We start from the raw sequence: 26,123 nt of genomic DNA on the forward strand, positions 1-26,123 counted from the left end.
GATCTATATTGTGAATATTGCAATTTATTTGTTAATCTAAATTGTATATTATTAAGCAAACAAAAAATAAAACACAAAAATAATTCTAGGCTACATATGGGAATGGGAGCCATGTAGTGATGTGACTATAAGGGGTTTTGCATCAAATTGTTACCATTTTGAAGATTTTATCAGATCGTTTGACCAATCAAAATTCTAAATCAGAACTATTCAATACACAAACACAAAAACATTAGTTGCATTTTGTATTAATGTGCCAAGCTGCTCTCTCTATGATTATAATGTTGCTTGGCAATGGCAAAAAACCTACATCTAGGCTAATGAACTACTTGATGGATAAATTGTATCAACTGAACATTGGCATTTTTATCATATTGCTGTTGTTCTGATTTTATGCAAGCAAAGGCACTCAAAGATGTGGGTTTGAGGCAATCCATTTCAAATCGCTGCCTAACACCCCTTGGCTGTGGTAAAACAATGGACCATTTGGACCATATTACAGAAAACAGATATTTGCTTTGCATGTCAGGGATAACACTCGGATCGGATCAGCCTTCCAAAAACAGTTGACTGTTTTAGCAGGTAAACCTTTCACAGACAGGTCTTCTTGCCTCAGCAGTTCTGAGGCTAATAGGGGTTGTTCTGGAATTAAATGAAAAATCATTTTAAATACTGTACATTATATTGTCTTGATCAGCAAGGATAATATTATAACTACACATTTTTTTCACTGACTAAGCAGCTAACTGGTTTTATACCTAAAGGAGACAGTAATTCGATTAAAAACCTATCCATTTGTAAATTTTTTGGTGTATCTTCTGCAACCAACAGGCATTTTAACATTGGAGTATTGCTAACAGCAAATGATTGATTTTGTGAAAGCCATGAGAAAATCTCTTCATATTCATAGGTACTGGAATGATCCATTAAATTCTGAATATTCAAGTGTTTTATTTTTCCATTCATCTTTAAAATACAATGAAGATTAATGATATGCACTGAGGGATGAATGAATATGTTTTTTCTCAGATACAGTGAGATGATTCCTGTGTAATCAGTCTGTAGAAATCCTGCATGACAATCTCTTACTTCAAGAAAAAAAATAGCTCAGAAACTAAATTCCTAACATATCATGACCTGAAAAGTAAGTTTAAAAATGCCCAGAATAATCTAGATGAGCAGCTTCAGTTTACATCTAACCTTAAAAACAGATACCAACATGAGTAGAGTTAGTAACACGAGTGACTTAAGAATCAAATCACAGAGGTATTACACAGGAATCAATTAGTTACAAAAACAATTCAACAATTCTTTTTTTTCCGACAAACATTGTAAAAGACATGATTATTTCTCATCACCGTCATGTACAGAGGGTGGCCCTAAAATACCTATTGACCTTTTAATATCCTTTATTAAAACCAGCAAAAAAATACAAACAAAAACATTGAAGTAGCTACATGAAGAGAAAAGAGCGATTCACATTAGATTCACATGTTCAAGTCCATCTAAAGCAAACGAGTGGTGATTAGGATGCTGTACACTTTTTGCTGTTGCCACAGAGAAGAACATAAGTCCCCCGGACATCCTGTTTTACCCACGGAGGGCTCAGGCTCGGTCCTGGCCATGTGTTGGAGCAAGGTTGAAATCTTCAGAAGATCCAGTGGTTTGGTGAATCCTGGTAAACCTTCTCTAAGAGGACTCAATCCATGAGTGTATGAACAGTCTAAATACACTCTTACCTGCTGGTCTCTTCAAAATCATCTTCCTTGTTGAAATTCACAATGTGTGAAACTTAAGGATACAAAAGTACATTATAAAGAGATAAATCGTTACTGCAAAGTTATGAGTCATTGCTCATTTAAATCTGTACCGCTGCAAAACAACATTAAAAATAAAGATCAACAGCTTTCCTAGAGTTTCCTAGCATGTCCTTAACAATACTATACACCCGTTGCGATGCGGCTTTTGGCGTTAATTCTTTTGCCATGTCAGCGAGGTGCGATTTCATCCCTCAACTAGCGTCCGAATTATCTCTGTGGTTTACAACTGATACTCTATTTCACCCGAACCAGCTGGCTCCACTATATTACGGTGCAGCTAATGGTGTGCGATATTTCAAGACGTGAAGACGTTCGTAGTGTGACACGTAACCCACAAACTGTTTAAAGATTTCAAGCATAATGTGAGTGGTTCATGCAAAGTCTTCACATGAAGAGCATAAGAATGAAATGTGTGAAACCTTTCTTGCTAAAAACGAATGTGATCCATTCCTAACACGGGTTTTACCAAGCATGAAGCCACCAGCAGCAGAACGTCATTAGCTTACATGACAGGCAGCGTCCATGCCATGGCAAACATTTCTATAGTCCATCTCTTAAATAATATGTCGAAAGAGCTAAAAACGGAGCAAAAACATAACACTAGTTGGCGAGCATACAAATATGTGAGCAACCCGTACACAAAACCGGCGACCGTCCCGAGACTACCAGAATGCTACTTCTGGCTTAGCAAGACACTCTGGTCCAAAATGTACAAACCATGCTAGAGGCACATCTGAGCTTGGTGTAAAGCTGATGGGAGAGACCCTCAATGTTCAGAAGGCCTTGAGAAGACAGAAATGAAGGCTCAACTGCGTCAAGAGTCGGATGAATCAAGAAGAAGCCTGTCGATTGGTTTGGATGGAGTCGATCTTGTAATGTCTTGAGTTTGAGCAGGTGGTGATGGCAAGGTCATTGGAAATGGATGAGATCTATTTACGACGTTCAATTGACGTGGAGAGATAAAGTGAATGTGGAGTGGAAACAGACAGCACTCTGTCGCCTAAATAATCCCCTCACATGGGGCCACTCTAGGCTGCCATCTGCCTGAAGGAGCACAAGAGAGGAGGTCGCTCTGGTAAAGGACAGCCCACCGAGGCCACAGATTCAAACACAGGTGCCCTGGTGAGCGTGGGGCAGAGCTTTGCGGTTCTTCATGCCTTGGCTTTTCTCTTTGAAGTCCATGGGCTTCTGCTGGGACGTGTCGATAAGAGCGCTGGCGATGGCTATACCTGCAGACAACACACAACAAAGCAAGCTGAGGGTCAGAGAGGAGCAGTGCAGACTCGCAGAGAGCATTCAAAAGCGAAAACGCTTCATTTACATGTCAAAGCAAAGGTTTTTTTTTTTTTTAAAGGGATAATGGTAACTTTAAAGCTATCTCTTTCAAAAGAACAACAATTAGCTCGTTCATTTTTAAAGAGGGATTCCTGACTGTTCATGCATAAATAAGTTTTAAGAAGTCACAGGTCACAGGTTTCAAGGATCATCCCTTTCTCCTATTCTGTAGCCACTTTTCTCTCATTGTAGAATGGGGGTTTAAAGTGAGCTTGACCCCAGCAGCCTATGTTTTGCACCAGGATTCTGTCACGGACTGCTGAGGTCAAAACCATGGCCGCAACCCCAAAGCAGCATGTCACAGATCATCCTACAAACACAACGGCCACTTCTGTGCTGGTCTGGCACTGCTCCCTCCCTGCTATTGAAGCAATACAATTATCGGAGGGGAACAATTCGTTACTTCAGACAGGCCAGGGCAAAAGGAATTGAATTCAGCACATCAGTGGGAAGCCGGAGCTTCAAGCATTCAGGCAAAGAGGATTTACATCCAAGAACAACCTGAGCCTCAGACAGTTACAAACTGCCCTACATCAATTTATTATCCATCACACCTGGGCCGCAGGGAGGAATGTTAAAACTACATGTATGTTAACAGAACATTCCTCGGGATTGAAGCGCGTGGTGTACGCCCACTACCAGAGTGCCTTTAGAGCTGGTTTTGCATGAACTTAAACTACTCACCATTCAGGTCAAAAAAGATTGGACGTGAGCCAGTAATGATGGGTCAGCAGTGTAGTACAAGATATATATAATTTTTTTTTTTTTTTTTGATAGGTCAGATCATGAGGATTGTGGAATAAAAGAGCTAGCTTTTAGAACTCAATATCTTCTACAGTGATATATTTTCATTTTAAAATCAGCAGTTTTATTGTATTTAGTTTTATTTTAATTTAAAAAAAATGAATCATTTTGGATAAACAATGGAAAGTAAAATGCCAAAATATCTGCTTGAAGTATTTATTGTTTTTATTTATCTTTTATTTTATAATTATGATATTTTACATGACAGAATCATTTTGGCTAAGTGAACAAAAAAAAAAGGTGGAGATATGTGCTTGTAGTATTTTATTTTATTTATTTTTATTTTGGCTAAGCAATGTAAAGAAAAAAATGTGGAGAAATGTGCTTGTAATATTTTTTTTATTTTTTTTTAATTCTTTACATTGCTTAGCTAAAGTGATTCCATGTTATATAAGGCTGGCATTTTGACTGAACACCATACACATCACATCAGAATGGCATACCTTCGGTTAATGTGCATGCGCAGCAGTGAAATTGGTGGAATTGCACATGCGTTAAATTTAAACATAATTTCAGCATACCTAAGATTACAAGCGGTAAGTGTTGGTGTATTATATCGCATATTATATACAAATATGTGTTTATATAAAAATATGTATCAAAACAGCATACCCCTTTCTAAACTGTATTTTTATTAATTTCCACTATAAAACTCAACTTCTGGTATACTATTCTGACAAAGTATGCTACATCGACAGAACACCGGTCGTGCACGTTTTCCCACTGAAATCCTAATGAGAAGTAAAGAAGGTCACTTATTTGAACATAAACATGCAGCTGATTTTGTTAGCCAGGCGTGGAACAAGAAAGACATTCTGCACCGTGGAAATCTCGTAGGATCTGTGAATATAATCAATACGGTTAGAAGCGATCAGCAGCTGTCTGTTGGCTGAGTTCATTATCGTGTCCCAGCGCTAAGTCGAGTGGGAGGCTGTTTCAGTTAAACAAAAAAAACAAAAAAATGTTGTACCACACTTTCAGGATCATACTCGCATCACACCAGGGAGACGTGCAGACAGAGAAGGGTGACAGCTGACAAAAGCGGCCTGCTCTGCTCCAAGCTCCTACATCAGTCAAACACAGATTGGTCTGCTTTGTGAAGGTGATACACTGCTTTATCCTAGCAGACAAACACCTACACATCCATCCTGCTGTGAAACTTCCAAAAAGACGAACAAAAAACAAAACTCTTTGACGACAAAGCGACATCTGTGCACGAAGCTCCTGTGCTTCTCTCCAAAAATATTCTCTGTTGATTCATAAGAGTCTCAGCATTTTCCCCCCTCAGTCTCTTTCTCCTTTTATTTCTCACTCTATATCTGATGTACCTCTCTCCAAAAGTGCAATGACGAACTTCAACAGCCCAGCAAGCAGCCACTCTAAAGTTTTCAGTGTCATGAAATTTCAAAGCTCCATCTCGACAGATCCAACCTCCTTTAGATATCACCAAAATACTCTTTTTGAGCATATAAGTTGTTGTTTTTGTTATGTGCTGTTATTTGTTGCCTCTCTTTTGAGCTCGTCAAACAAACGAGAAGCTATTAGATAAGCTTTACTGAAACAAAAGTTGTTGTTTTTTTCCTTCAGATCAGTAAAGTTCCTGGGGAGCAAGTCAAGCTTAAAGGGACATGGTCCAATAAAGCAGCATGCTGACTGACAGGTGTGCTGAGAAGAGGAGGGGGTAAAAGGTTTTTTCTTATCCCAGTCTTATCACTCTGTAGCTCTTAAAGCCCGACTGAGGTCTATGAGACAGACCTCGAGCTGACATGGCTTTTAAAGCACTGCTGTCTCAATATATGCGTGTGTGATACATCAGTACGAGCTCTCTGAAAAGGTGCTGTCAGTTGAAGGTGAAAGACAAAGATTGGGGAAAAATACAGAAACTGGACACCATCGTTATTGAATCGATAATTTTTTGTTTGTACATTTGTAGAGGCTGTGTTTGGTGCTCACAGGGACAAGACAATCCCGCGTCTCAAAGTCAAGGACACTGAGTGGTACAATGTCTCCTCAGATTTTATTGGTCCAATAAGCTGTAACAGACTATATCTTTTTTTATTCAGGCTATAGGCAGGAGGCACAGAGACTGGGGTAAGCCATAGTGGTGTAAGAGGATATGACCCGCAGTCACAGACAAACTTACATCAGACCACCAGGGGAACGCTGGAGAACTTCTCTGACTTCCTGCATGGAATTGATTCCCACATGGGGAATGAACCAGACTGCAACATAATAAGTGAGCAGCAGGCATGTTAATTCGGTGTAAAACATTACCTAATAAGCTGTCTGTACCACATCGGAGTTTTAAATTTCAGTCAAATTTTATGTTAGGGATAAACTTAAGTCCACAAGGAGATAAATCACAAAAGAACATGCAGTAACAATTGGTATATATTTATATAAATATATTGTTTGTATGTATCTATTTAACTATATTGGTATTGGTCGAACTTTCTTTTTTGGGGTTGGGGAGGGGGGGTCCTTTAGATAATTTTACATAATGATAAATTTTTTTTTAAGGTTTTTATTTAAAGAAAAAACAGCCTAATTAAATGAACTAGTATTTATAAGCTTTTTTCCCTTGTGGAGCCTGAAATATTGATATTTGATAATTTTACATTTACATTTACATTTATTCATTTCGCAGACGCTTTTATCCAAAGCGACTTACAAATGAGGACAGTGGAAGCAATCAAAAACAACAAAAAGAGCAAGGATATATAAGTGCTATAACAAGTCTCAGTTAGGTTAACATAGTACACATAGCAAGGGCATTTAAATAATATAATAAATAAAAAGAAAACAGATAGAAAAAATAGGCTAAATTTTCTAAAATAGAATAGAAAAAGAATAGAGCAAGCTAGTGTTAGAGGTCATATATATTAGGGCTGTCAAAAATAGCGCGTTAACGACGTTAATTAGTTGTTTATTGTTAATTACGTCAAATTTTTAACGCATTTCACACTTACGCAGTGTGACAAATTTTTCAGGTCAGGAAAGTCTCGTCAATCTTTGAATTCTCAAGATAGTAAAAAACAGCGGCGAGCGCCACGATGAAAACACAGAAGAAGCTTAAGGTTTTACCCCAGTTACTCTCAAATACATTCATGCCAAGCTCAATTAACAGAGACGACTTTTGTAGTTGATACGCTGGAGCTTCTTCCTTTGTTTCACACTGCGCATGCGCAGAACACCTACATGCAATGCAGCAAAAATTACAGCTGTTTGGAAAAACATATGCATTTTTACTTGGTTTTACTGGCGCTTGAAGCCTTCAGAACGTGAAAATATCGATCCTAAAGTATTGTGGCAGAGCAAATGAACACCCCCCAAAAACAAGAGTGCCCAGAGTGCTGCTGCTTATGTGATGGTGGCGCATGTTTGCGTTTCTGAGTTCTCTATGCATAATTTCATAGATATGTGGCTATATTTAACCACTGGTTCACCTAAAACTCTTAAACTATCTGTAGTTAAATGGCATTGTTTGATATAGTGCTCAGGTAAATTTGATCTAAATTTGAGTAAATGTTAAACTTTTGAAATTCAGAAAAAAATAACCACATATTGATGAATCAATACATGAAAATTATGTATCTGTGTCCTGTTATTTATCTTTTGTTATGCATTTCAGAAAAAAATGGTTACGATTCAGGTGTAAATGAAAATAGTGATTAATCATGATTAATCCACTGAAAATTCTGATTAATTTGATTAAAAATTTTAATCATTTGACAGCCCTAATATATATACACACACACACACACACACACACACACACACACACACACACACACACACACACACACACACACACACACACACACACACAATTGCATAATAAATTAAAAGAAAATGGAATACAAAAAGATTACAAAGGTAGTTAGATTTTTTTTAAGAACAGAATTAGAATAGTGAGTGCTAAAGTTAGAGAATCAAATAAAGAGGGAAGAGGTGGGTTTTAAGCCGATTCTTGAAGATGGCTATGGACTAATGGCTAATTAATTAATAATTAAACAATATTTTACTAAATGTGTTTTTGTGCTGAAGCCTTGGCTGGTTTAGGCCTGTCATGGATAAATAATAATGACAATAAAACCACCAGTAGGTGGCATTAACTCCCCGTTTTAATCATAGAATTTACGAAAACATGTACATGGTGTCCGTGACTTCACCCGTAGATTTCAGAAGAGCAATGTTGGCAGCACATCACCGCGCGTCACTTCCAGATAATCAAAAATGGTCAAAGAGGCGGGAGCAGTTACTAAAACCACGCCCACCTAGCTCCACGGTGGTTACATTAGCGGCAATCCACCTGTCACTCAAGTAACCACGCCCTTAATTATGTAGAACTTTAAGGCTTAATATAATTCAAATGGATGAGCTATATAAAATAAAATAAAAATTCCACAGTTATCATGAAGGGCAAAATTAGCTATATAAGACCAAAACCACTTTTTGTAATAGGCTGTAAAAAAAATTCTGCTATTAATTTGGCCATTTTAGCAGGGTGAGTCCATGGGTCTGTCTCCCTTTTGGAGCCAGCCTCTAGCGGTCAGTTGATGAATTGCAGTTTTAGACACTTCTGTGTTGGTACTGATATTCAGAAAATTACACTGCTTTTGCAATTAATATAAAAACAAAAACTCATACATTTTTCTTTAATTGCTTGAATCATAAGGATATTTTAACTGTATTCTAATAGGCTTCATCGTGCAGTGAATGCTTTTGGACTCACGAGAGGTATTTGTTTGGCTTTTGCAAAGTTGATGACTCAATAATGCCAGCTCTCCTATCGTCTCTCAATCCCTCACAGTGACACATACAGCCCAGTAACATTATGACAGGGGAATGTCTTTCAATTCTAGTCAAGGAAAAATCATACATTTTCTGTTTGTCTTATTTTTAAAGAACCTCAAAAGTTGCACTTTAAAATTTACAAAAACCTGCTTCAGCTTGTGGCAGCTTGTTACAGTACCGAGTTCTGATTGGCCAATCACTGTTATTCATGAATTATCTTAAGTACAGGATTTTAACATTTCATTTGCATAATGAATTTGACATAATTCACATTATTATTCCAAAGGGTATGGTAAGGGGAGATGGTGGTTCTAGTAAATTCATTTCTAGCATTCACTCACTCATTAGGGTTTCATTTTGAATTTATTTAGACAAAAGAGTAAAGAATTTTGATATCTGCCAAAGCATCAAAATCAGTGTTCGCCAGATATTTCATACTGGTATATCCAAGAATTTCAGAACAATGAGCCAATGCATTTGTGTTTGCATAATGCTTCTATCTTAATTTTCCAATAATCTGTGAGCAAAAAAATCAAACCCATTAGCTAGGTGTTGCAAGCACCATGCTCTACAGTTTGAGCTTCAGACAAAGTAAAACAAGATACATTTAAATGTAAACTGGGGAGACATTTTAGGACACCTTTTTAGAATTACTGACCTGTCTGGCCGGGTGGAGGAACACCAGCTGCCCCTCTTGGGAGGCACATAAGCACTGTGAGTACCGCTGCTTTACCCCCTGAACAGGGTTCTACAGCAACTGGTTTGGGCGGTCCCTGTGGAGAGATCAGAGTACAGGAAATGTGTCATCTATAACAAGCCTCCTCCTGAACACATCACCATCAGTCACAAATGTCAAAGTACTCAGTGTGAGCTAACATTGTAGGATGTCTCGCATGTCGACAGAAAAGGAAAATTCCCATTGCGATAATCTCAAATCATCTCCCTGAAACTCAATGCAAGACACTTTCAAAGTTCACATCATGCACGCACATGCAGAGAAAATTTGACATTTGAGGTTGTTGACTACCAGCTCGGGTCATGTTGTAGCACCAGCTCTCAGTCAGTCTCAGTATAAATGCTGCCTTGGATAAAAGTATGCATGAGCGAGTCTCTGATGCAACATTGTGGAATGAAGAGGAAGGAAGCCACAGGCAATTGTGATCTTAAAATGTCATGTTTTATCTCTCATTACAGATCATTCAGAGCTGATTCACTGGCATACATATGAATGCTTTTCTGAAAGGATTTGACGATTGTTTTATGTGTTTTAATCACAAAGGGAGTCATAAATGTCCCTGCCAATGAATAAAAGTATTGTCTTTTAAGATTCCCTCAGCTCATTAATACACTCTCATTTCTGGCCCTCCACACACATACTGACTCAGCTATAGAGTGGCTTTATTCACCATTTAATGAGAGTGCCTCTTCAAGAACTCTTCCAAGAGCGTGCTGCAAGATCACAGACTTTGGCAGACTTTGGCAGCCAATGGCTCTCCACAAAAATGAAGCTTTAATATCTTACCTCAGTTGCCAAAATACGTAGAAAAAAGTGAAAGACAAAAAAAGGAACAGACGCCAACTATTATTTTCTGCCAAGAATGGTCTTCATCGAGCCTATAATGAATTAAGCACCAGTCGTCAAAACAACAAAGTTACTCTAAGGTAAACAAACAGGAATGTTTAATACAAATCTGGCCCTTTCCCACCTTAATATAATTATGGTAATTATTGAAGCACACAGAAGATATTTAAATGAGTTCGCTGTGGCTTTGGACTGATAGGCAGATCGTTAAAATGTGTCCTATTCCGTCATATCACACAACCCAAAAAACTTTGCCCATATACATTTTCACATTAATCCCAGCGAATGTGTTCAGTTCTAAAAGGAAAAAATGCCCAAGCCCATCGCATTCTCTCATTTCGTGAGAGAACTCGTGGAACGTGATGGCACAGGCATGGAGGGGCTTGTGAAAGGTCAAATTAAGCTTGTGCTGACAGTGATGTCCATCAAGCTCGGCGGACAGAGGCTGTTATCAGAGCAATATCTGTCTCTTTGAGAGGAAAAGAGGCCACTTGTGCTGCACTTAAAAAGTTCAAAGCCATTGTTTCTGAGTGACAGGGGGTGTCTAGCTTCTCTTCTAGCTCTCTCATTCCTCCGTGTACAGAATATCATTGTTTTTCCTTTTGAATCTCTCTCTCCCTCACCATGCAAGCGATTTCTTTATCAAATTCAGTCTGTAGTCTGTAAAGATATATTCTTCTCTTGCTACTTAGATCTTAGAGGGATAGTTCATCCGAAAATTAAAATTTGATGATTATCTGCTTACCCCCAGGGCATCCAAGATGTAGGTGACCGTCACGAGCTGCAGGGATTAATATAGATTTGTTTTTTTTTTGCTCTCATAGATTATGTTACCATTTTTTATGCATTGTACAGCTGAGAGACTGCAACGACTGAAGCTAAAAATCATAATTTGTGTTCTACTGAAGAATCAAAGTCACTTACATCTTGGATGCCCTGGGGGTAAGCAAATAAACATCTAATTTGAATTTTTGGGTGAACTATCCCTTTAAGGATAAGGTTAAGTTTACACCACAAAGTAAAATGTAATCATAAGGATTTAGGTCGATACAAATGTTTGCTCTACTAGCCAGACTATAGGGGTTTAGCACCCCATTTATCATAAGTGATAGACAAAACAAACCGCGGCATCCTCAAGACTCTTCACTCTGCTCCTTATACACAAATGCATCCTCTTGCTTTTGAATGATACAGCAAGCCTCTTATTTCTAGCAAAACACACCAATTAAGTGATTCATGCTAAATATCACACTTAATTACATATCTCCATTTTCAACCCTACACTTACACGCATCCATTTCTGGCCAGGGCTATTGTCTGAGCTTGGTAGTTCTCCATGATGTAAAGATCCATTTTAATTTCACACCCAAACATTCATTACAATAGACTCTTGTTCAAAGGGATGACCACTTCCTTACACTTTTAACTTAAATGACAGAAAAACATGTTTAAAGCTTTGTAACATCTCACAGGGGAAAAAAATAGATAATCAGGATATTGTAAAAAATAGGATATTGTGAAATAAAGCAATTAATTACATATTTTATTACTCCTTTATAGAACATGGATGCTATTTATAGAATTCCTATAAACCATCCATCATATAACACCAAAATGACCCTAAAAGGTTCTCATTAGTCTGTTATGTGTTTGTGGGGACCATGTATTCAACGTATAGACTGTATAAACCACCTAACAAGATCTTTATTCCTCCCAACAACTCCAAACGACCAGACAAATCAATTTTCATGCACTTACTCTCATCCCTTATGGTTTCGGATTCAGTGATATTCGTCTCATTCACATTAGCCTTGCATCATACAGATTACAGTAATCCAATTGCAGGCCATTTAGAAAGCATTGCTATGATGCAGTTAATGAATAACAATACCGTTTAGAGTCCCACTAGCAGGCTAAAACGAGGTTTGTTTGAAAAACGAGATTACAGCGGATTACATTACACACGTGCTGCAAAAATGCACTGGAGAGGGTAATTTAAGAGGTTTTCATAAATTCATAACTTGCGCCGTTTGCACTAAAGACATAAATGATAGCTCAAATCATGGTGTTTTGAGAATACTATAGACTGCGTGTGTAAAAGACCATAGTTTTATAAATATATATAAAAAACATCCCAAAAGTTTGAGGCCAAACAAACGTCTTACAAACAACACATTCAATTGATCAAAAGTGACAGATAGGCATTTAAAATACTATTTTATAATGCTGATTATTAAATTAGTTGGAAGATTTCTATTCATCCTGAAAATAATTTATCATGGTTTTCACAAAAATATTAAGCAGGACAACTGTGTTCATTAATAATGTGAAATGTTTATTGAGCACAAACTCCGCATATTAGAATGATTTCTGAAGGATCATGTGACCCTGAAGACTGGAGTAAAGGATTACTCCACCACGGAATCATTAAAATAGAAAACAGTTCTTTAATATTTCATAACATTACTGTTTTTACCATATTTTATGAATGTGTGTCATATGAGGAAAACAAAACAAAAAAACCTTAACATCCCCAAACTTTTGAAGTAGTTTATACTCTATTATTATAGATTAATAGTTACAATGTGTTTCTCACAGGCAAGCATCACATTTTCTTCAGAAAAAGCTTTCAGCTTTTCAGCTTTCTTTCAGCTTTCGCCAAAGAGCATGCACATCATGAATAAGCCTCAAACCTAAAAAGTAAACTCTAAAACTTAATTTTACAAAAACACACACCTTTGAACATGAAAAAGGACAAATCCAGAAGTGTGAACAGTCATGAAAGACTTGCACGTTTTGTCTCGGGAGAAAACAAGGCGGCTATAAAAAGACATGAACTAGCCAGAAAACAGATGTCTCTTGTACAGCCCTGCTAATTTACAACTAATTGAGGTCCAACTCCATCCCACTCTCCTGCATTGACTAACCTGATGAAAACAGCTCAGCGCCACTGAGCCATATTCTAATTAGACACTGAGACAAACAGGCTGATGAAAGACACTTTATGGGCCATGTCGTCCTGTCTCGCCAACGTGTCTGACACTTTCTGTTTAACAGATTTATATTGTAAATATTTTATTCACTGGTTTTCACCTTGTATCTCTTTATGCGGCCAACTAGTGATTATCTAGTATTTTTATGACCACATTTTTTCCCTTATTTCATTATTTTGGTGTCTTTATTCCACCCAACTCTAATTTCCTCTGTTCTGTTCAACTCTTAACACATTTTAAAATATGTATCGCAGCATCTGCTGCCGAAGATGTAGCCGATAAGCTGCTGCTGCCGTTAAGAGTATAAAACAGCACAGAATGAAAATGGAAATGCAAACAAAGCATTAAAGCTACAGAACAGTCCTCTTCATCTATATGTTTCTCCAGCTTTTGACGGCCTGCGGAGCATCTCATTTGCATGGCTAATAGCAGCATTCGCAGTGACAGGGAGCATACAGTACATCGCTGGTCTGTAGATAAGAGCTCACTATTGAGCACCCTCAAACACAAGAATGGCTACGTACACAGTATAATTTAAATGGTCCTCTCTTTGTTGCCTGGTGACAGCCTCCATCCATCATACTCTGAAACTGTTAACGGGCCCATATGTTGTGCGCTGGCCATAGTGGCAGAGCAGCATCTGTGTCATCTGCACCATTTAAAATGGGCTGGCCTCACATTGGCTTCATAATGCACTTCTGCTGACCTCGATGCATAACAGTATTTTTCTTCAGTCAAGCCCAACATAAACCAGACCAGTCTAGCCTAACGCACAGCCAGAGTGGCCTAAATATGACCAGTGGCAGATGCAAATGGACTATGTAGAGATTACACTGAGAACAATAATTCTGACTAAAAAATATTTTTGTTAAAACACTTTCCCCCATTTACAACAGCGCAATAAACTACAGTGCAAAAACCAGCCAGATGTAGCAATGATAACAGATTTTTTTATTTAAAGATAGCTATAGTACATAAAGAATATATTTCATATACTATTACACCCTGTTATACCCAATTTCTTTCTTTTCTGCCCATCATCTCTTAATTTTTCTATAAATAATCTTTCAAAAAATTAAAAAAAATAATCTTGAAAGGAATAATTCCCCACAAAACTAAATTCTATTAATACTTCACCCTCACTTTCTGTCTTCTGTAGAAAGTTTTTGTCTGAACAATAAAAGTCAATGATATCCAGACCAACACTGGTCCCTACTTGCTTTTATTGTGCGTGTGTTTGTGTGTGAGAGAGCAAACTAGAGAAAGACACATTCTTTTCAGCATGCCACAATTAAAAGCAATTTTTCTGAAGTAAACAAGTGAATTTTGCCTAGATATTTTCAGAGATGTTAAATGTTATAGAATAATAATTTAAGCAAATCCCAATTTTGATTAAAAAAAAAATTATTTCCTTAACAGATCCAGACGGGTTTGCGACAGGTTTTCCTCACAAACACACACACATATATATATTTATTCTGTATATTTATTCTGTATATATTAGGGGTGTATCGGTACGTGTATTCGAACCGGACCGTTTCGGTACAGGGCTGGTGCACGTGTGTACCAAATGACGGAATGCAATATTTTGTGCGAGCAAAATAAGTACATTTTCGTGTTTTCAAATGAACATATTAAGTGGCGGAAGTCTCTGCGTTCATTGCAAATCCCGCCCTGCAGCTGACTCTAAGGCTGGCGACACACTGGATGCGTGGCGCAAGCGTCTCAGCTGCGTGGCGTGTCCGTTTTTAGTTCGGCTCCCATGTTAACAGGTTAGAACTTGCAGGGTGCCTGCGTGAGACTCGAGCCGCGTGAAAAATGAGTGCATTCTAGAAATAGAACCGACGCCTATTTTTCATGCAACACGCAAGCGTGTGGTTTCTAGGCAAAATAGAATAGGAAAACATGTTAATATGTTATTTTGTACACAAATACATATTAATTCATGACACTTTGATGTTTGAAAGTCTATACGTTAACATAAATTCAGATATAAATATAATTGAAAAAATAAATAATTATCGAATATTGCACCTGTCAAACATAGTCTATTTTGCCGTCAATACTGTTGACGGTTTCCTTTATCAGTAGGCTTTATATTTATGCTCAACATGAAGTATAGATATTGTTGTCATGAAGACAAGGTCTGTCGGTGGCCTCCCTGTCACCTACAGCAGCAGGCACGGCACGGTTCTGGTGAAGCACGCCTACAAGCTGGGATTGGTAGTGCTGCACTGTAATCATAGTTATTTATTTATATTTTTCATTATATTTTACTATATGATATTGGTTTGAGACAGACTATTTTATTTGGTGGAGAACTTTGCAGCAGTATTTTATTTCTTATTCTTTTTTTTATTTTATATTCATTTTAATAAAAAGTATTTTTTTAAAAAGTGTATAGTAATAAAAATGTTTAATGTTTGCATTTTTTCCCCTTACTGTACCGAAAATGAACCGAACCGTGACTTTAAAACCGAGGTACGTACCGAACCGTGATTTTTGTGTACCGTTACACCCCTAATATATATATATCAAATTTATAAACATACACACAAGATGGTGATTAAACAATTAAACAGATTTTTGGATAGACATGCCACACTGAGTTGTGGCACTGGAGCTAGATGTGTAGGTTCAAATCCATGTCATGTCCTAATCCCATTCTCCCTTTTCAACCAATACATTTCTGTCATACTTGTCTTTTACTATTAATAATACTGCAATGGGCCTATAAACTTCACAGCTACTGCACAGTAACGGCTCAAACGAACCTTGGTTAAATCTGCTATTAACATCTGTCTTGGGTGAGCTAATCTGCGATAACTACAGACAGAAGCTGAGCTACAGGCACATATTACTATGCTGAACCGTCTGGATTGTCCTCTTTTTTATTAGCAGGTTATGCTAAACAATTCAACAGCACCAGATGCTGTCTCATTAACCTTTATAGAACAGAATTGCTCTCATTTCCCTCCTTTCACCTTCAGCTGCTGCCAGACCCCAGCATAGTGGGGCCAACATCTGGATCTGCCTCAACAGACTCCAAGGAGTGTCAATGTTGATCACCAAGCACATGATGAAGCCTGGGGAAGAGCAACATGATGGGCCACATATGCTATAAGACTAAACATAAATATATGCTTAAGGGTTTCATACTATGATGTCTCCAAATGCTAAAAATAACAAACAGAATCATAGTAGAGAAGCACGTAGAAGAAAAGCTCAGAAAGCCACTGTGGACAAAATGGCAGAGAATTTAGATCCACTGCTGAGCATTTGTTTTTTGGGTTTGATTTTGTTTCATTCAAATAGTCTCTGGATATTTTTTTTTAATACAAGCTTGAAATGCAATTGCAATCAAAGCTTTGAGGGAATGAGCTCTGAGATGAAACAGAAAGGTGGCGGCTCACAATGGGCCTCCTGAGGTGAGCCTGTGCATTACTGGCAACTGCTTGAAGATCTGTGCTGGTCGAAATGAACCCTCTGAGGCTGAGAAGGGAACAGCAGGAATCCGGTCTCAGAAGGTTGCTCTGTTTCCACTACAAAGGTGACAGAACTTAAAAAGTGATGAGACACAACAGTATCTCAGAAAAGGAACGACATGTTCTGAGAGTACATTCAGTAAATAAGGAGCTTTTGAGCTAACAAACTCTCACCGTACAGAGTGCAAAATAAGAAAAATAAGATATGCAGGTACTTAACCACCTGAAGCCAAAATGTTGATTATCAAAACAACTTCTGTTAGCAAACTTCAATTCTCAACAGCTGGCTTGTGGACGCAATTTTACAGAACTTAAGTGGCTCTTCTCACAAGGCTGATGTCCCCATAAATGAGAGCCATGCGCTCGTAAGAGTGAAGCTAAAGTTTGTTTAAAAAGATCCATGTTGAACAGCGTTCAGCTGGAGGATTGACGAGTATGTTGTTTTCTGCTCTCTTCATTTGTGGCGTGTCCTCCAACAGCCCATAATGCTCACTGAGCACCACTCCACTCTACACTAATGGATTCTGGAGAGGCACATCAAGTGCCGCTGTACGTGTGTTTCGAACGTCTCTGCTGAGCGGCAGGTACATCAGCTTTCACAGGTCTGCGTGCGAGTCTGTTGTGTAACAGCCATGAATCGCAATGCACTTAAATTAGAGCTGTCAAACTGCAAACAGTTTCTGCCTGGTATTGCTCATTAGTTAGACTGGAAACCTCATTAAGCTGCTTCTGAAGGTTAGGTACATTATATATATATAGAAAATATTATATAAAGATATATAGAAAATATTATATAAAGAAAATCATTTCAGAGCCATACATACAGGTTCCACACAGATATCTGATACTGTATATTGGCAAACATTTCGATGATGAATGCTAGCCAAGTAAACCTAACTGGTTCAAAGTTCAAAAGTCAAACTAACCTCGATTCCGCCCTGAAGCAGTTCTATCTGAGTGCCGCCCACATCCAGTGTCACCGCGACCGAGGCAAAAGGGCGACTGGCCATCTGCTGCCTTTCCCTCATCAGTTGCTGTAGCAAAAAGAGATGAAAGAAAAAGGGGGGGAATTATGATACATTAGTAAGTATCTGTACATAAACTTCATTCTTTCACACGACTCTTAAGATGTCAGTTTTTTTTGTCAAAATCTCAGATTTAAGATTAAAAGTGGTGACTGACAGCTTAAGTGACATGACTCACAGAAAGTTCAGTGTCTGATATTTATTTTAAAACAGAAAAAACTAAAAGCACCCTGATACACACACACACACACACACACACACTCTGTGAGGCAGTATGCAGGGTTGTTGAGATAAAGAGGAAGGGAAATGATTAGGAAAAGAGAAGAGGAGAGCGTGTAAAAAAGAATAGAGGGAGACAGAAAGTGAGATTGAGAGAGAGAGAGAGAGAGAGAGAGAGAGAGAGAGAGAGAGAGAGGCCATTGACAGCACTCTGGCTGTTTTCCAGCACAGACAGAAACAGGTGGTTGAATAATTCATTTGTTCCATATAAAAAAGTTTGGAGGACCAGACTAATCAAATGTCTGCAAAGATTGGAAGGAAATTTCTCTTGCCACAACATGCATGACAAGCAATTATTTTGCCATTGATTGCGTGAGCATCAGTATTCCAGTGGTGGAGTTTAATTAATGATGCATTCCCTGTAATTTCTCCATTCGACTGACTGGATGGTTGCCCTAAAAGCAGAATTCACAACCTTCATAGAAAATCCCATCCATAACCGATGGCATACTGCTTATTTTGCCTCTATGATAGACAGAGTTTATCTATCATATGCACATGGTGCACAATTTTCCTTGCTTGAGCATATATGAGGAGATGAGACGGACCAGGTCAGAAGTTCTTCTGAAGGTCACATCAATATATTTATCAATACCAACTTCTCATCTGTAATCAGACTGCGTAGATGTCAGTGAATGTAAGAGAGTGAGCATTCATGAGCATTTGCAGGTGGGACATGGGTATAAAAGATCAATACAGAACAATACAGAGCATTCAATCATACAAGACTATGCAAGTTAGAGAATTCCACGAGGAACAATTAAAATACCTTTCCAGTGAAACATTCAATTGGCATCTTAATAAGACCTCAAACCACTGCTTAAATGTCTCATTTCATTTCATTACCAACTATAACATCAAACAATAATGAACAACACTACATCAGGTATGTTGAAAACGAAAGCTTTTTCCCTGGAGACAAACTTTGAAAGACGTTGTACTCAAAAGAACACTCCAAATCAGCTTCTCTCACTTCAGACAGATGGAGAAGTCGCAGGTGATGCCTCTATCATCTCTGGATAATCAAGAGTTAAAACATGGAGTGGTCCTCACCACAGTCGATCAATATCTAAATACAGGCTGATTTGGGTACCAAGGACGAGGCTGATTGCTATTGGATTTGTGATGGAGAGAAGTATGCCGAGTTAAACTCTAATTGTGTCCCATAACGAAAGATAACTGTTGAGGTAGTGTCGCTGTCACTGGTTTCACAGCAGTTCTGTACCATTTTGACATACTGACAATCACACCGATGGAGATTTCATACAAGCAAACTGAACCGCAAACACTTCACTTCATTGGTCTGCATACTGTATTTTCCGAAATATAAGTCACAGTTCTTTCATAATTTGGCTGGTCCTGCAACATATAGTAAGGTGCGACTTATCAAAATTAATTTGACATGAACCGAGAGAAATTAACCAAGAGAAAAAATTACCGTCTACAGCCGCGAGAGGGCGCTCTATGCTGCTCAGTGCTCCTGTAGTCTACACTGAGAAGCATAGAGGGCCCTCTCGCGGCTGTAGACGGTAATGTTTTCTCTTGGTTCTTGGTTCTAAATGAATGCGACTTATAGTCCCACAGGCGTAACTATCGGTAAGCAGGGTAAGCGGTTGCTTACGGGCCCGGACCAATCAGGGGCCCGCCCGCGTTACTGGAAGATTTTGATTGACAGCCGGGTCCCCCTATCGCATTTGACTACTTTTGGTTTGATCGCATTTAATTTTTTTGCGAAATGATTTGAATAAATAATGACAACAGCACATTTGACTGAAAATTAAATGAATGTTTGAAACGAACAATGATGAATTTGGTGTAATTTGTTTCTAATTGGAACTGGGGAATCCCCGGGTGAGCATGGCATTGCGTGCAAAACAGTAAAAAACGTTGAACTTGAGACAGACGTCGTGGAGTCGTCAAATTATAAACACAAAAGTGGTTTCACTGCTTTCATGATTTTTCTGACCACCCCAGTGACAGTGGCCTCTGCAGAGCATTCTTTTTCAAAACTAAAACTGATAAAAAGCTATCTCAGGAGCTCAATGGGACAGAGTCGTCTCTCTGGACTTGCCATACTGTCAATTGAGAATGCCTGTGCACACAATCTGGATCGACAACTTTGCACAGAGGAAAGCCCGGAAAATGCAGCTATAATATAAGTGAGCAACTTTTTTATGTATTTGGACCTATGCCTATGTGTATATAGCAGTGACAGTAACAGTAACAATGTGTTATTATGGTGCGCCGACACCAGCAGAGTTTTTTTTTTTTTTTTTTTTTTTTTTTTTTGTGCGTGTAGCATCATCACGTGTTGTAGTAGAGGGGCCCGCCTTGATAATCCTGCTTAAGGGACGGTGTTGCCTCGTTACGCCACTGTATAGTCCAGTGCAACTTATATATGTTTTTTTCCTCATCATGACGTATTTTTGGACTGATGAGACTTATACTCAGATGCGACTTATAGTCCGAAAAATATGGTAAATTACATTATTTCTGGAAATTCGGGGTTCTGCAGATGAGAAACATCTAATAGGACAGAAATAAAAATGTATAATAAAAGAAAGAAATTAAATTGCCACTAGTTTTAGCAAGGACACAATTAATTGATTTACAATTATTTAAAATAAATGCTGCTCTTTTCCGAACTTTTTGTTCAAATAATAAAAAATAAAAAAAATAAACAAATAAAAATACACAATACAATTGAAATGAATAAGAATCATTTCTTGATCAGCAATTCAACATATTAGAATGAAGGATCAATATTCAGCTTTGGAGATCAGAGGAATTAATCAATTTTAAAAATCTTGTTTTAAATTCTAAAATCGTTTTCTACAATATTTTACAGTTTTCACTGTATTTTCAAACAAATAAATGCAGCCTTAGAGAGCATTTTTTTACAGTCTTTGTGAAATGTAGCGCAACTACTTCTATATACAATTGGAAGCAGTGTTTCGAGCACTGATATACAACAACACAACATAACTGATTCCATTGAATCACAAACAAATGATTGTAAAGAGCTGGCTCAAACTGAAAAAAGTAATAGAATATGAGTTATATATTAGGGAAATGTTCAAAAGACAATTCCATGATTTAAAAAAATTATAAAAAAATTGGAAACATGACTTTGGAAACAAATTTTCAAACCAGCAGGAACATAGTAAATGGTTATTTCAAAGAGAGAGAAAAAACAACTTAAAAAAAAAAGAACGGTGGTAAATAGCAGTACTTCTCTTTACATATAATTCACTATAAAAAGGACACATAAAATGGGAACACTAGTGCATGCTTTAAAGTGCCTTGATTATAGCATTTAAAAGTGACTGATGGTTAAAAGGAGGCAAAGTAAGAAGCTTTACCCTCACTGAACTGAAGTGAACATTCAATTCCTATGAACGCACTGTGTACTACTTATTCTTCTGCAAGCTTTCCACATGCTAACTAATCTTCTAACAATGGCAACATGTATCATTATAGAGCTAGACAGATCACTGAATGCTTTCAAGATCCTGAATCTTCAACCACTGCAACAGATCTTCAAAACTCAATCTGAAAAACGAACATGAAAGACGATTTGGCAATTACTACACGTCATTATAGACAAGCCTTCCCGTAGCTCAAACTGTTGAAACATGGCGCTAGCAATGACAAGGTCATGTTTTCAATTCCCAGGGCAGAGCATAAACGCCTTAAATACAATGCAAGCTGATTTGGATTACAATGTAAATGTAATAATGAAATACTAAAGACATTCAGATTAATAAATTCTCTAAAAGGTTTTAAACAGATGATAATTGGGCCAATAACATCATGTCACCAAACACATAAAGCAGTGATTTAATATGAATCTCTGATATTCAGTTCAACCTCAGAAATTACAGAATGAACTTCATCCTGTGTCCATGACAAACATAAAATACAAGGAGGAGGCGACGTCCTTGACAGCGCACATATCGGGCAGACAGCGCTGTCTCTGTGGGGGTGTCTCTTCGGCACTGACACAAAGAGGTCTCTTCAATGACTTCCGTTCAAATGGGCCCTGATGGCACCATGGTAATTAATCACTCATTATCTTTTCTATTAATCACCACTTGAGGACTGTTATGGCTAATCCCACCGCGACCACATTTATAGTGAAATTATCAAAGCTGAGCACACTGCTCACGTCAAGGCTTCTCTTGACAATACGATCTGATCATCTCTGCAAAACGTGAGTGAGACCAGCCCATGTGCATGTGGATAAAAGGAGAGTTAATGGAGAGGCAAGATAGTTGAAAAGTTAAGTGAACGGTCTTTGGCTAAATAAAAATATTCAGGTAAACAACTGCCTCTTCCAATTTCTAGAAGAGAAATGTAAATAAATAAAAATCAGTGTTCAAATCAGTTGGTATTCCCTATACCGTAGTTCATTATAAATGAGATAAGGCCATTTTGTAGTGGTGTGCAATTTCTGAGTAAACTATTTGAACTAAACTCTATTTATAGTTTATAGTTCACTCTTAACACCCTTATGATTTATGCTGTACATCCAAAATAAGATCACCTGTGCTATATAATCTAATGCGGAGAGGACTGAAAAGTAAAAAGATCAAATTTGCAGCTTCCTTTATTTCTGCAATCTCTATATTGCACTTATTGCAACTCATTCATAGGTCATTAAAAACATTAAACAAGCTAAGTGCCAGGAAAATGTTAAATGCTTATATTTCTTGGATTAAGTGGATTGGAGGAGAAGAATGCATTTTTTAATTCTTGTATTGTGAATTACGATGACCTATTGTATTAAACATTACAGGCTTACAAAAAAAATAGTGAACTATGGAAGCATTAGTAACACAATAATGAATAATTTATAAACATTAGTTAACTATGTAGTTAAAAACGCGTTCTTAAGGTGGCGCGTTAGGAGTTTTCTCTTTGCTTTATTGTGGATCGCAGACTTATTAGTGCAAAACCGCCACCTATTTCTTAAGTGGACCATTGACACTCCTAATTGAGACTGTAGATAGAGTGTCAATGGTCCATTTAAGAGATAGGTGGCGGTAATGCACTAATAAGTCTGTGATTCGCCATTAAGCAAGACGACGACGATGATGACTCACGTGCCTGCTGCTGACGACACACAAAGGAAGACGTGCACTTAGAAGAGTTCTAACAGTTCGGACATTGTGTAATTCAGAGGTAAAAAACAATATAAATATTGTTCAGTTTCTTGCACAGACCGATCGTTTTGTGTCTTTAAACATTAATGTATTGCAACGAGCCACAGGGTTTAATTTGGTTTTGTTTGTGTTTTTTTATTGTATGTTTTAGTTGTGATTCACATCCACTTACATTGTAAGACTGACATACTGCAACGGTTTCAGTGGGTTAAGCAGATAAACATAAAATGTACATTTGTGGGTGAACTATCCCTTTAATAATGTTAATGTCAACATTTTCAATACATTTTTTAAATCAAAAGTTAAATCTGTTAATAACAGTTAATGAACATTGTCATCTTAAGAACTGAACTAACATGAATGTACAATTGCATTTTTATATACACATTATATAAATAGGCAAAGATATCAAATATATTCCTCAATCTTAGTTCTAATGAATTAACTAAAGTTAACAAATGAGAGCGAATTGTGAAGTGTTACAGAATTATGTGAGATTAGTACAAAATAAAGAAAAGTTGCATCTAAATTAATTTGATTTTAGCATGAAAAGTGCAGGATAAAAAGTGCAGGAATACAAGCTGTTAATTTCTGCCTGTCGAGCCGGCTGATATCATCGTGAAGCTGCACTCTCATCAAACGCGGATGACATTTGTACCAGAATGGCCCATTTCTGGGGTGAAACTGAATATTTACGAGTCCATTAATTTAATCTTTATCGAAATACTGATATGAAGCTATTTGCTTTCCTTCATTCCCTTCGACTAGCATGTTTGGGAATGTATGCGTGAGTGAGAAAGTGAGCAAACGCAAGGAGAGGAACTTAGAAAATAAAATGACAAAATATGACAGGGAGAGAGCAAAAGTGAGATGGCGTGAGAGAGCATGGCAGGAAGGGAGAGAGCTGTGGCATGCTCTCATTTGTGCTAATAGATCTTCTCTCGGAAAACAGCCTGGCTTTGTTGACGGCCAAAAAGCACCATCTGCAATTTATCCATCTCTCTCCATCACCTGCTATTACTCATCAGGCCCACTGCCTTTACTACATCAGTGGCATCTCCATAACAATTATGCAAGACAAAGCCAGTCCATCACTGAGAAATACATAGATGCATCCATGTCCCGTACCCTCATGAATGCAGCTGACTTTCCAACTAGGGTGCATCTGCAGTGCTGTTGTGTGACAAAAACTGGATTTTAATCGAGACCTATTATACTTTATAATTCCAGTGCCATAAAGCAAGCTCAACATGGAAAGTGTGCATTCACAAACATGTAGGGTCTTAGGCTAGTGTTAAGGTCAAACTTATTTTATTATTCTTTGAAATTCTCTTTAAACCTTGCCCCAGGGAAGTGCTGTGAAAATCTCACTGATGTGAAATTGAGATTGATTGTTCATTGATTTTACCCTAGGCTTCATGTAAAACCCTGCCGGAATCCCTGCTCTCTAGCATTGGGACTTTCCTGTTAGATATTAAACAAGGGCTAAAATCTCTCAAAGCCGTTTTGGCCAAAAACACTCAAATTTAATGGAATGATTTTCCATCCTGGAAATGAAATCCAATACAGCCGTGATGAAACACTTCAGAAATACAACCATTCACAGTTGTATTTCCTGCAATATAATTATAATAAATACATATAAATCTAATAAAAATACATTTAATCATGCATTCCTAAATAAATAATCAATTAATAATTATAACACTATGTTACGAGTTGATTCTCTAGATGACTGCCTTTAAAAAATAAAGAATAACTTATGGAAAGATGTTTTTATTTTATAATGCCATTCTATAAATCTTTAATGTTCCATACACAGACCCCAAATTTAAAATACTTTGGATGCTTAACTGATCAAAAATAACTCTTATATCCTAGATTAACATAAAATGTAATTAACTATGTATGTTAACTATTAATTACAATTACGTATTCACACAACTTTTCACATTTGTGGATGTTTTAGACCCAGGGACAGCCTAGCATGAGGGGGAAATTCATTCTGATTAGCAAAGACTTGTCAGTGCCAACACTATCTAAAATTTTAACAAATTATTCACTGTAGAAATTATGTAAATTAAGCTACTCGCAAACCACCAAATTAATTACAACTGATCATAACTGGAAATGAGGTCTTGAACCAAGCAGAGGAATTTGCCCTGACAGATGACACAGAAAGAAAAGTTTTCTCACTGGGAACAAAAATACCTAGTAAAAGTGACTTGTCAAAGCATACTGCAAGATATAAATGCACCCCCCGATCTTACAGAAAAATATATTTCATCAAAAACTTCACGGCTTCTAATTTTTCACCAAAAGATTTGCTAATGTTAAAATACAATGAAGGTAATCCACTCAGAATCCTTTCTGCATTGACCCATCTGATGCAGTTCTTCCTGAGAAACATCAATGACTTGATTAGCTCTTTAAAACATAGATTAAGAAATTGGCTTCATTGGTTATTCCACAAAGACCTTCTGAGTGCCTGTTTGAAATTAAATTTGACATTGCTCTGTTAGTGTTACCAAGTATATAGATCAGAGGCGTTCAGTAACAGGTTGTTCATTCTGAAACTGCATTTATTACAATATTGATTGTACATTTTCGTTAGCACCAACTTTCTCTATTAATGTCCCAGAATAATCTTCACTGCTTAATGTTTGTCTATAAGCAATGAAAAGCTTGTTGAAGTGAGTAAGGACATGGATGCAACTTTTAATATTCTTCTTATTGATGCTTCTCTTTAATATAAAGAAGTCTGAGTAAAAGTAGGTACTGTAATATAACAGCCTCTCTTAAAAAACACAAAGGGAATGGTGTGCAGATGGGAGAAAA

General features: G+C 37.4%; 1 protein-coding gene across 2 annotated transcripts in view; it reads right to left on the reverse strand.

The window, feature by feature from the left end:
• Nucleotides 1–931: 931 nt before the first annotated feature.
• Nucleotides 932–26,123, reverse strand: part of atrnl1b (attractin-like 1b) — an 88,206-nt gene continuing 63,014 nt past the window's right edge. For both annotated transcript variants that reach the window (XM_026276392.1, XM_026276391.1), the window contains exons 27-29: nt 17,743–17,850; nt 9,415–9,529; nt 932–3,049 (exon numbers count right to left, since the gene is read on the reverse strand). In XM_026276392.1, the coding sequence (XP_026132177.1) occupies nt 2,925–3,049; nt 9,415–9,529; nt 17,743–17,850 (348 nt within the window). In that variant the 3' untranslated portion in view covers nt 932–2,924. The remainder of the gene's footprint in view (nt 3,050–9,414; nt 9,530–17,742; nt 17,851–26,123) is intronic.

The sequence above is a fragment of the Carassius auratus genome, chromosome 12 (assembly GCF_003368295.1).
Source record: "Carassius auratus strain Wakin chromosome 12, ASM336829v1, whole genome shotgun sequence".
NCBI lineage: Eukaryota > Metazoa > Chordata > Actinopteri > Cypriniformes > Cyprinidae > Carassius > Carassius auratus.